The sequence below is a fragment of the Parambassis ranga genome, chromosome 12 (genome assembly GCF_900634625.1).
Source record: "Parambassis ranga chromosome 12, fParRan2.1, whole genome shotgun sequence".
NCBI classification, from domain to species: Eukaryota; Metazoa; Chordata; class Actinopteri; family Ambassidae; genus Parambassis; species Parambassis ranga.
The window spans coordinates 13,021,523-13,038,346 of NC_041032.1; the positions used below are offsets into that span (position 1 = coordinate 13,021,523).

Here is a 16,824-nt window from a genome sequence, read left to right on the forward strand (position 1 = left end):
GAGTATCCTGCACCGGTCTTTCCTGCAGTGAAGTACGCCACTGTCACATCGACAGGATGGCTGGACGTGTGTGAAGATGTAACTGAGGCTGTGTGCAGGCAGTCGCTATGAGAGGACCGAACCTTCTCTTCGTGCCCCTGACTCTGCTTGTACTGGAAAGTCAGTGCTTTGAACTACAGGATACAATCCATGCTCTGATAGAGGAGAATATCCACCTTCATGACCAGCTGGAGAACCTCACCCAGGCCCTCAGGGAGCTCAAACGGATGCTGTGGCATCACTCAAATGGTACTCATTAGTGTAAATACAAGGACAGCTTGCCATTCATCCTGTTTTGCATATTTTAAAAAACCTCAGCTAAGAATATGAAGTCCAGCCTCATGATTTAGTTCATTTCTTCTACTTTTAAAGTACAAAATGATTGTATTAAATATTCCCTGATATGGACAAAGTAAATGCATGAACTGGCAAAAATGAATACTGGATATAGGATGTATTATGTGAGCCAGGAGCACCTTTCAAGGTCAAAACAGCTGTTTCCTTTGTTTGTGTTGTGTCATTTTAATCCTCCCCCTGCTGCCTTCATTCAAGCTCAGCATTATTACTATGACTTTATTGTCTTTGCATTTGATCCACCCACTTTTTATCATTTATCTTTTTCATGCATTAACCACAAGCTGCAGGAAATATGAACTTATCCAGTCTGTGTGTGTGTGTTTTTTTAATACAGAGCCAGACCACCATGACAACCATGACCACCACAGTGAGGAGGTTCAGCATCTGCTGGATGAATGGTCAGAACACGGTATGTTTCAGTGACCTCACAGACCTGCATTCTCCCCTGCGTAAGGTAATAATGTGGCTGATTTTCTCCTTTCCCTGCAGACATCAATGCAGAAACACATCTACTGCTGGAACACGTCTTTTGTGGACATGACCTGCACAACTCTTCTACTCCCCTTCATGAAGAAACAGCCCTCTTGCTGCTGGTGTTATCATGCCTCACCCTGCTGCTGATGAGCTGTCTGTAGGCTACATTAGCCCCTGTGTGTATCATGGTCAGGGAGGACAATTGTGTTGTGTAATTTAATCTGAACATTGGGTGCTGATATTGACGCTGGGTGCTGACAGTGATCAGTCCCATCCCCCTTGCTCTGGCTTTTACTGGTCAGAGTGAGTTATTGAGCCGACAGGATTGGAAGAGTTGACCTACCAATCTGTATTAGACCATCAAGTGTTTCTATAATTACAATTATGAGAAATTCAGCTACTAAATTGACTTGTTGACTTTGAAAAAGCAAACATTAAAACTTTATTAATTTATATATATTTATGATCAGGTTTTTGTTCTGCTAAAAGAAATTTCTAAAATTGTAGTTTATTTCCGACATTGTGGGTTCGCTGTTTGTACCTTGTATGTATATCCATCTGTCATCAGGGTTAACAGGGCAGAGGATTAACTGGTCTGTAAAGCTAAGAGGAACTGTTGATAACCGGTGTCAGTACTTTAGCCAAAAATATTGATTACTGTGGTCTCAGCTTTCCTTGTATAACTGTGATAAATAAAAACTGGACATGCAATGAGTCCAAACACTTTGCAGTTTATTGTTCCCGCTATCTGAAATGGTACAGCACATATAAAAGTTATAAAATTAACTAAAGGTCAGTTTGGACAGAAGGTTTTATATCCTGCAGAGTGAAATGCACAGAATACAGTGGAGAAAAAAAACAAACACAAAACAAGGAAATGTTTCCTAACACAACAAATAAATAGTTTACAGTCACAGCTCAACTTATGTATATCATGGCAATCACATTAGTATTTACTCCTAATAATGTTCTCTATGGAATGATATGATGATGTGTCTGCATGTGCCTTTACTTTTGGTTCAATGCTGGTTGTATGTTGCATTGTGAGTGGTAACATATCGGTCCTGGCTCAGTCCTTCATCACTACAGGGGGTCCACATACATATAAATCATCTATACTCCATGCAGAATGCATATACATTTCCCAAGCATATAAAGCATTATAGGTATTATGGCTCTAGTCTATGTCAAGGTCAGAGTCCTCGTCACTCACAGTGGTCTGTATAATGGCTCCATTGCGTACCGTCTTTGTGACAATGGGCGGCTTCTCGGGCAGCAGGCCATACTCCTGCAGCAGAGCCTCCACGTCGACAGCGAAGAAGTCTTCCCCGAGCTGGTCTGTGAGCCGCACAAAGTTGCCGATCAGGTCCCCTCCTTTGTAAACGAGCAGAGCAGGCAGTGCACTGTCTCTGAACAGTGCGCTGGTGCTGATGGCTGAGCTGCGTACACTGCAGAACTTGACCAGTGGGTACTCCTGAGCAAGACACATCAGGCTGCCGCGCATGGCCTCGCAGCCCGGGACTTCTGGCTCGTAGATGTGGATCATAACCAACGTGCTTTTATCCTCTTTATCTAGAGCTTCAAGGAAGTCCTCTCCACTGGTGAGCTCATGGACTTGTTCAAAGCGTTTGCCACGGCAGAGCTGCCGCCGCATCTCTTCAATGCGCTGCATACGGTAATGCTGCAGGAAGTCTTCATCATCCTGTCCTTCTTGGAGCATGTTGTACTCCTGCATGGTCATCTGTGAAGCAGACACAGAAGAAAATACACAATTATGCATTTGGGTATCATCATATTTCAAACTATTAAATATACAGTAAGGAAACATCTTGTTTAGGTTAGCAAATACTCGAAATAATCCACATTAAGAAGTCAGTCGCTCGTGTACTGCCAGGAGGTATAAACAATAGAAGAGGGTCTTTTATTTCCCAGTTTACAGTATTTTTTATTTGCCATTCAACATACTTTGCCTTTGAGTTTTTCCTGGAGCTCTTTCTGTTTCTCTTTGTCTTTTTCCAGGTCGAGGTCGGAGCGGCAGGTCATTGATAGCTTCTTGATCAGCCTTTCCATCTCATTCTTCTGCTCCTGTTTCTGCTCCACCTCTAGCTGCTTGTACTTCCTCCAGTCATTGATCACACCCTTTGGTCCTGAGATAGAATATCCACTGTCATTATAGTAATTATTTTTATATTGTTATGTTACATATTTGTTTATACCAGTGTGTGCATCTGTATTTATGGTACCTGTGTTGACAGCGGTCCCGTCTGCACTGTAGTCTATCTCAGGTTCATTGACACTGGCATCCCGTATGGTCTTGCCCTCCCCATCTTCGTCCTCATTGTCACTGCCCTCATCTTCGCTGCTGCTGTAGTAGTACTGCAGCTTCTCCCCAAGTATCTTGTCATCCAAAGTAGTCATGGCAACGCCTCACTGTGGGAAGCATAAAACACACAACACCACTATAACATAAACCCTGCATTGTGTTTGATTAAGCACTGAATAACAATAATCCTGCCAGAGTGAGAGCCACCCAAGCTGTCACAGGTCAGACAGAAAGCGCTTATGTTTAAAATAGGACATATACACAGCTTATGGTAAGTGTGCCAGTTTTAAACATAGGCTGAGGGACCTTTTATGATGCACTGATCCGTATATAAGTCTGCCTATGGGCACAGATGGAAAGACATGAGGGTAGACAAATCCCTCACACAGTGTGCAGCAGTTCTTTTCTTTGTTCTTGGTGTAAAAAGTATCCGATGCATGTAAACATGAGCACGGAGCGATGGCCTACACGCATGACATATTAACAAAACAGATCTCCGGCGATGTTAGCTAACACAGCTACCTGTCGTTAGGAGACGGTTCTTGGGTGTCACTGTCGTTTCCTCAGGTGGATTGATACCAAAGGAATTAGAGAATCCAATTAGCTTGTTTATGCAAGTAGGACACAGGCCGACACAGCAGGTGCGATTAGAAAGTGAGCTAGGTTAGCTTTAGCCAACTGAGCAAGTTAGCTAGTGTTCTTACGGTGACTTCCTGTATCAATTAGGAGATATGACGCTGCATTCAAGTCGACGGCCATTTAATATATTGTACAATATATAATTTACTGTAAATTATTTGGTTGCTTACCTTAATTTTATCACTTGCTGCCACGTAAAATGTCACCAGCTCCCACTGTTCGCTCCCCTGCTAATCTGCTGCTAGTTTAGCCTCCGCAAGCCACTCCCACAAGACCCGTGATAGATTCTAAATAAACGGTGATGCCGCCACTATTAAAAAAAACAGTAAATAGATATTTAACTTGATTCAACATATGAATAAGACGTGGACATTCTAGAAGAAAACATATATATTTTTTGACGTTCTAAGTTATCAATATGCGACAGTGTGATAAACTCGCAGGGAAACGGGACTTTACGGAGCGCACTTAAATGCAACAACTGTTACGTATGGAATCTGTGGTGAAGATGCCGGAAGTGTTTCTGTGCAGTTTTCACTTGCACCACTAGAGTGCAATAAAACCATAAAATGTACTATGGTCCATGCTTACTAGTGCTGTGGCTGTATCCAACGCGGGCAGCACCACATGTGTCAAGTTAAAGTTACTTTAACTTTATGGTTTTCTCCTTTCTTTTAAATATTTTCACTAAAGGTGCAGGAAATAGCTTAGCATAGCACAGATCTTGACAAAAGATGTCCTCAGATTATTGTTTTTTATGACCATGAATAATCCTATATATGGGCTATATATACTAATATATATTAATAATATCTAATATATATTATACTATATAGCCTACTTTATAACACTTCTAAGCTACGAGGTAACCTCGAGATTGGTGTGGTTTTACGCCTCACTGTGAAACTTGTGGAAAAAAACCTACACAGGTTGTAGCTATTGGCTGAGTCTTTTCAGCTGAGTCAGAATTCAGTCTTGAAGCCAAAGGAAACACAGGATGCAAGGAAAGAACATGCGGGAAATACTCACAAGAGGTACAGAACAATGGCCAGTACAGAGTCTACAATAACCAACTGTGTGTCTGTAGTTTTATTTCAGTAAGCGTGTATATTGCATTGCAGTAACCTCTCAAAAATAAATGTACAGACAGTAATTCCTTTATTACAAGACAGTGTAAACATACATTTTGATAGTACTTCAGCTGACACATTTAACAAGAATCACATGTGACTTTGATAGTTCTGTTTTTCTCCAGTGCTGTTCAAACAAGGTTCTTTTTTTTAAACATTTTAACATTTTTAGCAGCCACCTTTGTTACATACACCAACTGCTGTCATAGCTCATCAGTCTGTACTTTACTGCCATCATTGCCCGGTTGGGATTTCTCCTTTGCTGGTACATTAAATGCCACATGAGGACACGTCCTGGTGTTCAGACAGACTAGCTTCTTCAGTGAGGCTGTGTTCACTATGTCAAAGCCGACTTTTCCTCCAAAGGTGCTGGGCTTCCAGTATTCTGGAGAGCATATAGGGTTTCCCAGGAGGCCTTTAAGGGAGAAAGGTGCACCCATCTCTACCATGCTCTCTCCAAATATGGCACCTGCTCGTGTTTTCTCTAACATCAACCCTGGATAAAATTCAAGAGCGTCAATGTCGCCGTAGAACTCTTCAAGCTCTCGAGCTATCTCCTCATTATCTGTAAAATACAACAATTAAAAAGTATCAGTACTGCAGCACTCATGTCTTTTTATTGACATTACACGATTGGAACTGACTTGGAGAATAGTCTTTAGGAAGCAGAGCAGATGGCATTTATTCCAAGAATGTGCGTTCAGCCATTCACACAAACATGTAAAAACTGTAAATCACTTCATGTTGTGTGGGCAGCGAACAGATCTCACCTGTAAACTGTCTGAATGATGTGTATGGCTCGAGGTTAAAACGCTTTCTGTACTCGTTGAAAGGCTGCAGGCGGAGCTGTCGGGACTCTTTTATTGTCCCCACAGCTACTTTGGTCACAACAGCATTGATGTTGTAGCCTCCACCGATCTGCAGGACAAAGACATGGAACTAAATATTGATTATAGTTTTGTTACATCCGTGTGCAGGTTAACTCGGTGTCATCGAGGAATGCAGTTTGACGTGCTTGCAACAACCTGAAGAAACTAGTACATGAATTTGTAAATGTGTGTGTGTGTGTGGGAGAGGGGGGGGGCCTCTCTGGTGTGTTACCTGGCCGGCGGCTTGCCGAGTGAAGGCATCTACCAGCTTCTCTACCCCATAGTGTGTGAGGACGGATGTGTTGAAAATGAACTGTGTGTATGCCAGCTCATCCCCATTTATAAAAAAGCTGTCAGGCATCAGTGGGTGCCAGTGGTAGAGCTGGCTGAATTCCAGAGCGATGCGGTTTCCGTACTGGAACTGAGAGTTAAACAGCAGGGTGGGATCAAACTTCAGCCGCAGCAAGTATCCACTGAGGTGCTGCACATAGTCCTCGATCACTATACGTATTGTCTCACCTGAGAGAAACACAAAACAGATCAGAATAACACACTGACACACACAACTCAACAGTTTAAAAAAACAGGACAGCGGAGTGTGTCCAGATCACCGATGATGATGAGCCGCGTGGTCTGGAAAAGCTGTTCATCATCCCAGGTGGGATGTTCCGCTTTCAGGATGTCACACACTCGGTTGTGCTCCCTCAGCCACAGCGTAGCGTACAGACCCAAACCAGGAAGAAGTCCAAACACTTCCTGTCCGATCGCTAGCTGATTCTCTTTGGGAGTGCCTGGAGGGTAGCTCATCTTCACAGCTGCATTGGCAACAGTGGGAGGGTACATCTCTCCATTGATCAACTGGTGGGAGGCGGGGGAGTGAATAAGGACAGCTGCATGTTTATGTTTGTTTAACCCTAAACAACATGTCGTACCTGATATTTGAGTTTTCCATTTTTGAGAAGTCTGAGATTCAGCTGACGTTTCAGATTGTCTCCATAAATGTGCCCTGCATCCACCTGTATGAAGCACAGGATAAAAAAAATGGCTCCTTCCAATGGTAACAATAACCATCACCTGTAAAGCTCTGTACTAACCCCATGTGCTAAAGCCTTAGTGTATCCCAGGCCCATGCGGTTGTAGGTCTTAAAGAACTGGTGGGTGAAGTGCTGCGCAAAGAAGGCGAACATGAGGTTGGTCCCTTGGGGGTCAGGTCTGAACGTCCTTCTCTTCAGAAGCCTCTCCACCAGCAGCTCAGGGTCAGGCAGGCCTGCCTTGCCTGAACAGAAACAGCACATCCGACATGACACAAAGGGGAAAAAAAAAACACAGATATGCCACACCTCGAGTCATAATACCGAAGCAGTGCGTCAATGAAAACAGCACTGATACAGTTAACACATCACACTGCGCCTCTGAAGTCTTCAAGGTCATTACAGTGCAGGCGTGTGACTGCAGCTTTATCTGGATCTGATCCAGTGTTTCAAAGACACCAAGTACAAAAGTCATTTTTCATTGTGTTTTAGAAGAAACATTTGTCCTGAGGTTAAAAGAAGGGTTCATGCTAACCTTTGACTCCCATAGGTGTTGGACAGTCCTCCGGCACTGGTGGCAGGACCCTGGTGTAGTAGCTAAGATTATAGTAGGATTCCCAGCTGAGGTAGCCATATTTTGAGTTGTAGGTTGGAGGGTGGGGTATTAAATTGGATCTCACTGTTGAAGAAAAAAGGTGTAATCAGATACTAGTGAACACAACAAAGAGCTGAATGAGTTCTTTGGAGGAGGAAGTGCCTGAACCTGTTAAAACCAGCCGCATGAGGACGTCCCGTAGGAAGGTGCAGTTGATGATGTCCCACAGCCACTGGAAATGGGTGAGAATGTAATGCACCACATCTGGACGGGGCTTGAGGAACTGACGTGCCCGGGTCCAGAACTCGGCTGGAGACCACACAAAAAAAGCAACTTTTGTTTTTTTATTGGCAGTGGGGGGCAGCTGGGGGTTTTAGAGTGGAAATCACTCCACATAGCAATTATGTCATAAAACTGGACTCTGTGCAAGCTATGTCTTGCTTTCACAGCCAGGGTTTAGACCTCTGAACACCCACATCTCTGGATTCTTTCATTTCACCAAGAGGAGTTAAACTAGAAGGAAAATTCCAGCTCCAATGGCGAGGCTGCTCCCATGCTCAAAAACTGCAGGCTCACTGTGCGTCAGCTTTAAGACATGTTAAATTATACATGTGGCAAACTACTAAGCTGAGAAATGAAGACAAAGCAGAAGTGCAGTTCCACAAATGACCCCTCGAAGCTGGCTCCAAATGTGAGTTAATCCCTATAAATCTTAATCTTAATCTTAATCTTAATCTTAAAATGCCAAAAGATTACAGCAGAAATAAACATGCACACATCATTGGCTAAGGAATGTAAGACTAGTAGCCTGGGGCTCCATAAAGAAAATTTACAGCTGACCCTAGAGCCCCGCGTCTTTATCTGTCAAACCTTATGTAAGAAATGAAAATATGTGTTATCACTCAATCCCAGTTTTCCTGTGTGCCTTTGGTTGTCTTTCCATCGTCTTCATCTGGATTACGCAACTGTCAGCCACTGACTATGAGGATTCTTTGAGAAGCAGGCCAGCAGAGGCAGTAGGTGGTTCAGTCACAAGATATGAGCAGAGACAGCCCGGATCCAGCTGTTCTTACAAGCTGTTTTTACAAATATTTGGGTCTGGGCAAGACATTTTACTTCTGTGGGCCAGGAGCTATGTTGCACTATTTCCTGGTTTAACAACAACAACATGAAACAGTTTCATAACCTGTCTGACCCTCTCCCTGGTCTGTCTGACCCCCTCTGTTTTTTTTCTTCTTTCAAATTCCTCAAAACAAGAAGGCACAACACAGATCTGTATCTGTATATTCCACACATAGAGTGAATTGAAAATAAATCTTTCAATCTTGAATCTTTGAAAAGTGCAAATAAAGGAGGAGGGGATGAGGAGAAGTTAAAGACGCCTGGACTTACGGACTGTGCAGTTTTCTCCATAGTAGCCGGTGCGAGTGCAGTCACACTCATACTTGTCCTCGCTGTAGCGAACACACACACCCAAGTGCTGACAGGGGAAGTAACAGCATGGGTTCACTGTGGAAAACCAGAAGAGAAACTCATGTAAAACACCAATTGGTGCACATTACAGGAACTCTTGTAGAAGATCTCAACCATCAAAGATCTTAAACCTCTGCGCTTTTCTACTTTGCGCCAGACAGATCTGTGTAAATCTGCAGCCAGCTGCATGTTAGCTCGACATAGACCTGAAATTCACACTTTTACATTTTGTTTGTTTTAGCAACAATCTGCTGTTTTCCACATGTTCTTGCACTCCAGGTCTTTTCCAAACCAGCCACAGTGACAGTCGCTTCTGGTTACCTGGCAACTGTCACGACCAATAAACAGTCTAACAGTTCTTCAATGTATGCAGCAGGATGCTCCACATGTTCTACCAGTCTGTCATGGCGCGCACCATCTTCTTTGCTGTGGTGTGCTGGGGATCAGGCATTAAAGCAAAGGATGCCAACAGACTGGACAAACTCATCAAAAAGGCAGGGGCTGTTGTTGGCTTTAAGTTTGCCAACCTGGAGGAGGCGGCGAGGGAAAGAGTGCTGGCTAAACTGCTGTCAATCATGGACAATCCCTCCCACCCTCTCCACAACAATCTTAATCTTAAGACATAAAAGGATGAGCAGTTTTTGTATGAACTTAATGTGAACTTTTTATGGGCAAGCAGCTGGGTACAGTCTTTATGCTAAGCTAGCTACCCTACTCAGTCTATGAGTTGCATCATTGAGCTTTTGTCAGTATATTTCTAGTTGTTCACAGTTTGGGAACAAACAGATAAGGGCCTTTGTTCCTTCAGAGCAGGAGGAGGAGGAGGAGGAGGAGGAGGAGGAGGGGTGTCTAATGACAAGACAGCAGTCATGCCTCAACATGCTAGTTTCAGGGTTTCCGAAAATGAAGGCTGTAAAGTCAAGCTGTGATGACAGATGAAGAGATATTAGACATTCCTGCACTGCAGGGTTTATCTTGGATAACAACAAGATCATTTCTTGGATAAAGTCAGAGTACAACACTGCAGATGTTTGATAAGCTGTGGAGATCATCCATGCTCCTCTGAAGAAACCCATCACGGTTCACAGAAGGTATGTTTCCGTCCCCCAGCACATGCGGAGACATGCCTGCAATCTTCCCGTCCTTTTGTTTCCCTAGAGCACACTCACAGCTATGTAAACTACACAGACCTTATCTACAGCATTTAAACTTTTAGGAAAGGATCTGTGAGACTGAGTCAACAGTGTACGGGGACACTAACTCGTTTTGAATACCAGACTGCTGCTGCAACTTGGCGCTGCATAAAAGCTGAAATCAGGATGATCAGGGTGAGGTAGGTGTCACAGCTGATACATTTCGCCTCAGGGCAAGATGCCTGATGTGTGTAAAAAGGGGTGGGTGGGACTAGCTGCACAGGTCAGGCAGGAAAAATCTGTTCAGGGGTCTTCAGCACAAGAAAAACTAACCTACAACCATTCTAAAAAAATAGTGCTGAGTTATAAAATAAACTATCTCTAAGGGAACTAAAGATAATAATGCACTGATTCTTCAGCTTTAATTTAAAGGAAAGAGGTGGGTGCACGTGAAAACTCCAACCTCAGGACCCCCCATACTGTTTTTTTTTCATCTTACGGTGAGCTTTAGAAGTAAGATAAAGTGGTATGCATGACCCCTAATAGGCTTTTATACTAACAAATGATGTCATGTACCAGGAGCCAGCCTGCCAGGGCCTGTCTTTCTTATCAAGGTTACAGGAATGTCTGCTTAGTATGCCATGATAAAAAACCACAGGGATTAGTGAGTACAACACACACCTGACATGACTACTTACAGGTTCAAAGTGACCTACCTGTGCTGGAGGTAACCTCATCACCGCGGCACACAGGCTCCCGCAACAGCAAGAGAAGAGCACACACCGATCCTAGGACAGAGGCTTCAACCACAGTTTGTGTCAGACAGATTGAAAACAAAGCAGTCATGGTCCCAGCCTGCGCTCCACCCCACCCCCACGAATGAGAGGCACAAACAGGGGCTACAATCAGGCAGACTTACTTACTTCTCATTACAGCAGCCTCACTTCAGGAGAATTTCATTCCAATTCAGAAAACAACAGGGAAAAAGTGCATTAATCCTCCTGCAGGTAACACACGTTGCTTCAGAGCTGAGAAGAGGAGCTGCAGCTGTTGACACTCACCCACAGAGACGATGACAGCGAGAGGACCGGTCTGTTCAACAGGTTGACTCCTGTGTGTGAATGCTGCAGCCCCGCCGCACTGCAGCTTTCACCTTCCATCAGATGGGAAAAGGGAAAGTGGGACGGGGACTTCTGCCAAGTCCAGAGTTTTCAGTTCTCTATTGCCTCCTGCTGGCTGCAGGATGTGATACAACAAATAAACACAAGACAACAATTATATAAATGTATTAAGTGGTCTGCATGTGGTTTATGTTAATTATTTTATTTTTTGTGTGAAATGTTGTAGTTACAGTTGAAACTCACTGAACTGATGCTAGAGACTTACAGGAATTGTTGAGTCACAATTAAATGAAGTGCAGCCAGCTAATATTAATCATACCTCCACATGGCTTGTTTGCATGGAGAAACGTATAATCAACCTCCACAATACATAATTAATATGACAGTTAAGCCTTCATTTTTAAAAGTGGTTACATACCAAGGTAAGTAAGCTGAGGTTTTGACTCCAAATGAGTAATAGTCCAAATTATGAATTATTTTGTTCTCATTTGTTTATTAATAACTGATCGATTTCTCAAATATAAAATGATCCATCCTCTGATGATCAGTGCAATATAATGTCTGCACATAATGGAGGCATCATGGAAACCTGGAAAGGTCAGGGGAAGTGACTAAAGTGCCTCTCAGACACGATCTGATTTCCATTTATATGAGAACATCTGAGTGTGTAATGGGCAGTTCTCCCTGTAGATGACTCTCGTACACAGCCTGCTGTGTGAACAGGGAGGCCTGGGAGCCTCTGCTGCACCTGGTGCTACCATCACTTTGAAGGAATTAAAGGACTTATTGCTGTTACATGTTTTTTTTTCTTCGCTTGTAGCCAACTTATTAATATAGAAAATTAAAGAGACGAGCTGTGGACATGCATGTGAGAACTGCATCAAACCAGCACAGCGGTCTCAGAAAGGTGGAGTATTACAGGAGAAACCCTGCTTCAGTATCAACAGGAATGTTGAGAAAAACCGTCCAGGTTTATCTGAGTGAAGCCACACTCCCTCTGCTGCTGAATAGCTTTCCAGATGCTCACACAGATAAAATATTTGTTTATACACAATACTGGAATGAAAAGAAAACACGGTGCTAAAAACCTCCGAGTATTTTCTGTGGTATTTCACACCCACATCTTATGATGCAGATATCAAATCTCTGTTAGTGGGAAGGTGATCAACGTGAACTTTGACACGACCACCACCGCTGACTGCTGGTTTTCTTCACTCGTCTGTGTAACACTAAAATTAAATCTTATGACAAATTTGTAAACGAACTCTCTTGCAGGCATCATCTGAGAAATCTCATCATTGTTTGGCTTCTGATAAATATTTAGACTAGTTTTGTTGTTGGGGACGTTTTGAAGCCACAGAAGATCATTTATCCTCCAGCTGCACTAAATGAAGGTACCGGTATGTTCATGAGCTAACACAGAAGCTGCTCATATACAACTTATATTTCACTGCTTGTGTGTTTATGCATTTTGCTGTTCAGCTGTTGGCTTCAATGAATGGTTAAGCACTCAGATGCTTTGGTCTAAAAACATATTTGCATCACAAGCTAGACAAAAACATATTCCTAATATAAACCTTCCCACTGCTACACAGCAGGAAAGTTATCATTGCCAGTAAAACTGTTATGAGCACTTTTGTATAATAGCGTTATTAGTAAGAGGGCCTTCAAATGTGTGAGAACTGAATTTATAATATACAGCTCATATTTAAACCAGAACATCTTCCAACACAGAATCTTCTGAAAACCTTTTATTTCAGGTTTGGCTTCTTCCTTTCAACAGAACATCCCAAACTTTTTTACTGCAGGTTTATACAAATGAACGAAGCAGAAATAACATCACTGAGTATTTTATCTTGTTGACAATATAAATCATGGCATTTGTCTTTGAGAGATAGATGATTAAAAGATCAAGAAATACAACTGAAACTCCTGTTTTTAACGTCACATTTATTTAACCAAAAATGTGTCTTTTAGGATGAGCTGGAGGCTGCCACTGCAGCACGTCTGGGCTTGGGGGTGGTACCTTCCCGGAAACCATTCCTGGGAAATAAAAGAAAAACAAAATGATGCTGATGTATGTGACTCAGAGATAATCCTACAGAAAAGTCACAAAAACACACACATCTTGGATCTTTAACGTAATGCTGTCAGTTAAAGGCTGGTTATCAAACTGGCCTGGTAGAAACTTGATGACTAATTCTAAACTATAAATATTTCTACTGAGCTTGTTTACACAGATGAATAAACAGCAAGTCACAGAAAGTTATAATGTTTACAGTGCTTTCAGTGAAAATGTCATTCAGAGGAAATAGCAATGAAAAATGGAGTTAATGGGCATTTTCAATGAATTATGATTCAGGGCTACTTAGATGTTTAATACAAAGCTAGCCTGGGCAGTACCTGGACTGATCCTTGCCTTGCAATGAAGCTTACCTCAGAGAATATGCTGATATCACAGTGAGATCATTTGTTCAGACATTTTTTTTAAAACCATCACTGGTAAGCAACGTTGACAAGTCAGGATAACAGGCTGGTTACTGCAATAACCTCAGCAGGTTACAAAAAAAATCTTCTAGTTTGGGCCCAACTGCATTATCAGTGGCTCATATTACCAGGCACATTTAGTTCAGAGCAGTGTGTTTATAGTATCCTGGCAAAAAGATTTAGAGTTCAGCGTTTTCACTTCAAATATCCTTTAAGTACTTCAGCAATGACATCTTTAGTTGACGTAAACACTTGTTGAAAATATTTGTGCGTACACAAACCACAACCAACAACACTGATAATTACACTATCATATAATCAGCTTGCATGTTCTCTTTGCAGAACGACGTAACAAGAGGCCCATCTATGGTCATAGCCGAGTATTTCACATTAGCATATCTCACCTGAATCTGCGGTAGACGACCTTCAGGTGTCTCAGACGGCCAGTTCCAGTGGTGTTCCTCCTCTTGGCCTTAGCGCTCCAGTTGTCTGCAAAGCAAATATTGTGAAAACCTGCGCAGTCACATCAGCACTACCAAACATCATCCTAGCATTATTATTTAACTGTAGACTATTAAACTACCCAGACACTTTTGTTATTGTATTTACTTCAAAGCCTTCGAATTCCTTCCAATGGAATAATTTAAAACTAAGGACAGTGCCCTGCAATGAAAACATCACTTTGAGACACTTACACTTTCTCTTGCGCTTCTCAGGGTAGCCACACTTGCCGCAGGAGGACTTCTGCAGGTGGTAAGCTTTGGACCCACAGCGACGGCACAGGGTGTGCGTCTTGTTCCGGCGCTTACCAAAAGATGATGTTCCCTTGGTCTGAGTGGCGAGAAATCAAGAATTAAAAAAAAAAACTGACAAATACGCATGCAGTCTACATTATGGCCCTGGTAGTCTTGTCTCAGCTAAAAAGAATGAATCACAGTAAGTCATTTGTTCAGACATTTGTGTTTTGAAACATCACTGACAAGACTTGAGCTCAGGTGGTGGCTAACACTGCTTCATGCTGCATGTGAGGGATGCAGCAACAAACAACCTTGTTGTTTCATTTAGCAGAATTACTCAGATGCCTGCTGTTGACAGCACCGCAAACAAATCTTTATAAATACTCAGTTACATAACCCAAAATGCAGAATTAGCACACTGTGCTACAGTTAACAGTCAATACATGGAGAGACCGGTCAGCTATGCTACATGCTACGGGGAAATCTAGCTAGCCGTTTGGCTAACGAATACGCTTACATGCTATATAACATATATAAGTTTAGTCTCGTAAATTAAACGTTTAACAGAAAGCGTTTTCGGTAAAGCTGACGTTGTACGGTACGTCCTTGCCTAAGAAAGCCACGTTTGATACGCGGGACTTCTATGCTAACAGCAGCTAATAGATGCAGGATGGGTGAGACATGATCAACGTCAATTTTATTAAAATAAAGCTCCATCTTAAAAATAATTCATCTAAGTGGCAACGATGATTATCCGACAGAGAAACACCAAAACGCTTTATCAAATAAACCACACTTAAAGCAGATGTTAAGAGATTTCTTTCTGCCGGGGTTGCTTCTTACCATTTTCGTCCAGTGGCTAAGGGAAAAGAGGCCGGAAGAGGGTTTTGCGTCGCGTCAAATTACATCCGTGCTGCCTCCTGTGTTACACACAAATGTGTCCCCGCGAAGCGTTAATAATGGCACCAAAAATCATAAATGAGAGGTGAAATTGATATAGTTATTTATATATAGTTCCCTTAAACTTAAATTGGGTGTATTAAAAAGATTATCTGTGGTTGAGATTTAATTTTAATTCAACATCTCTATGTGTGTTATTGTTTTTTTTAATTCAAATCTGTATTTTCACAACAGTGTAACATTATTTTTTGAACAATTCAGGTGTTTATAGAAAAATTTGATTGAAGATTTGATTGAAAAAATATGGGTGTTGCTTCCTAAAAAAAATCTGATACATTGAACTATATCACAACATGTAAAAAAAATAAAGGCACTATGAGCTTAAAATGTGTTTGAACCAGTACTCCTGTTTTGCTGCACTGAGGCAGAAGAGGCTTCCATGTTGCTATACCAACCAAATAAGCTTAATTAACTGACTCCAGCTAAATTTATTGCAGTAATTGGTGCATAAATCCACACAAGGGGGCAGTACTGAAATAGAAAACTAGCCTACTTTCAAGCCTTCACGCCAGTACTGCTGTGTGTATTTGATACTAGTTGGGTAGGTTTTAACCTAGTCCTTAGATGTGATGTATACGAAATTAATTCATGATTTATAATAAAAGATAATAAATAAAAGAAAAAAAAACAAAGAAAAGAAAAGATAATAAAAGATATGATGCACTGGGGGCACAGATTGAGAAAGGAGCTCAGATGTCTGCCATTTTTCAGACATTCATCTATGTTTCGGGGTAAGTCCAACATGGGTGGACCCCCAGGACAGACCCAGAGCATAGTGGATCTGGAGGGAATACAGTCGCCTACATATATCCTCCACTGAACTGGAAGAGCTGCAGGCCTTGGCTCGCAAAAGGGTTGTTTTGGCTGTACTTTTGGCAATACACTGTAAAAAACAAAATCGTAACAAAAAGTTCAGATCTGTTTATGTTTATGTTACATAAAATGTGCTAGACCAAGACAACACATGCACAACACAACACAAAAGATGCAATTGCCCAAAATTAATTTGACAAGTTATAGTCCATAATTAAACAAAACAGGGAAAGTGTGCTAAACAACAGTAACTGTTTAGAAAACTACAAAACATTTTGAAATGTTTTTTTTACTGTGCACGACTTGAACTGAACCAGAGAGCAGGTTGAGGAATAAAAAGATATTTTACTGTCAATATGATTATCATGTCATTCATGCTGTAGAATAAATCATCATAAGGAAGCAGCCTCACAGCGACTGGTTGTAAATGACTGTAAAAGTTCTGGATGAATTTGGCATCCTTGGTTTGGTTGGAGGCCGCTCTTCACACATCCACCTACAACTCTGCTGTTTTCACTGTTAAAACAAACCCAAGCTGCACCAGATGGACTCTAACGACATGCGCCAGCAGCAGCTGAAGTGGACTCTGATAGAAATCAATGGCACTTAGAGGCAGTGATTGGTGCAATTATTTTCCCCATTA

At 42.0% G+C, this 16,824-nt stretch overlaps 2 protein-coding genes and 2 non-coding genes across 4 annotated transcripts; all 4 read right to left on the reverse strand.

The window, feature by feature from the left end:
* Positions 1–1,585: 1,585 nt before the first annotated feature.
* On the reverse strand, positions 1,586–11,194 carry pdcl (phosducin-like). Its single transcript, XM_028418519.1, has 14 exons — positions 10,987–11,194; positions 10,780–10,863; positions 8,850–8,966; positions 7,626–7,766; positions 7,398–7,541; positions 6,926–7,107; positions 6,764–6,847; positions 6,443–6,689; positions 6,064–6,350; positions 5,733–5,880; positions 5,168–5,527; positions 3,114–3,296; positions 2,836–3,017; positions 1,586–2,611 (listed from the first exon to the last, which is right to left on the reverse strand). Exons 1-14 carry the CDS (start codon positions 10,991–10,993, stop codon positions 2,048–2,050), a joined length of 2,730 nt encoding a protein of 909 aa, XP_028274320.1. The 5' UTR covers positions 10,994–11,194; the 3' UTR covers positions 1,586–2,047.
* A 1,920-nt stretch (positions 11,195–13,114) lies between these two features.
* On the reverse strand, positions 13,115–15,345 carry rpl37 (ribosomal protein L37). Its single transcript, XM_028417910.1, has 4 exons — positions 15,252–15,345; positions 14,367–14,502; positions 14,076–14,160; positions 13,115–13,227 (listed from the first exon to the last, which is right to left on the reverse strand). The coding sequence occupies exons 1-4, from the start codon at positions 15,252–15,254 to the stop codon at positions 13,158–13,160; spliced, it is 294 nt and encodes a 97-aa protein (XP_028273711.1). The 5' UTR covers positions 15,255–15,345; the 3' UTR covers positions 13,115–13,157.
* On the reverse strand, positions 13,614–13,693 carry LOC114444267 (small nucleolar RNA SNORD72). Its single transcript, XR_003671543.1, has one exon. It is a non-coding gene; the product is annotated as a small nucleolar RNA SNORD72 (small nucleolar RNA).
* On the reverse strand, positions 14,577–14,656 carry LOC114444268 (small nucleolar RNA SNORD72). Its single transcript, XR_003671544.1, has one exon. It is a non-coding gene; the product is annotated as a small nucleolar RNA SNORD72 (small nucleolar RNA).
* Positions 15,346–16,824: the final 1,479 nt, after the last annotated feature.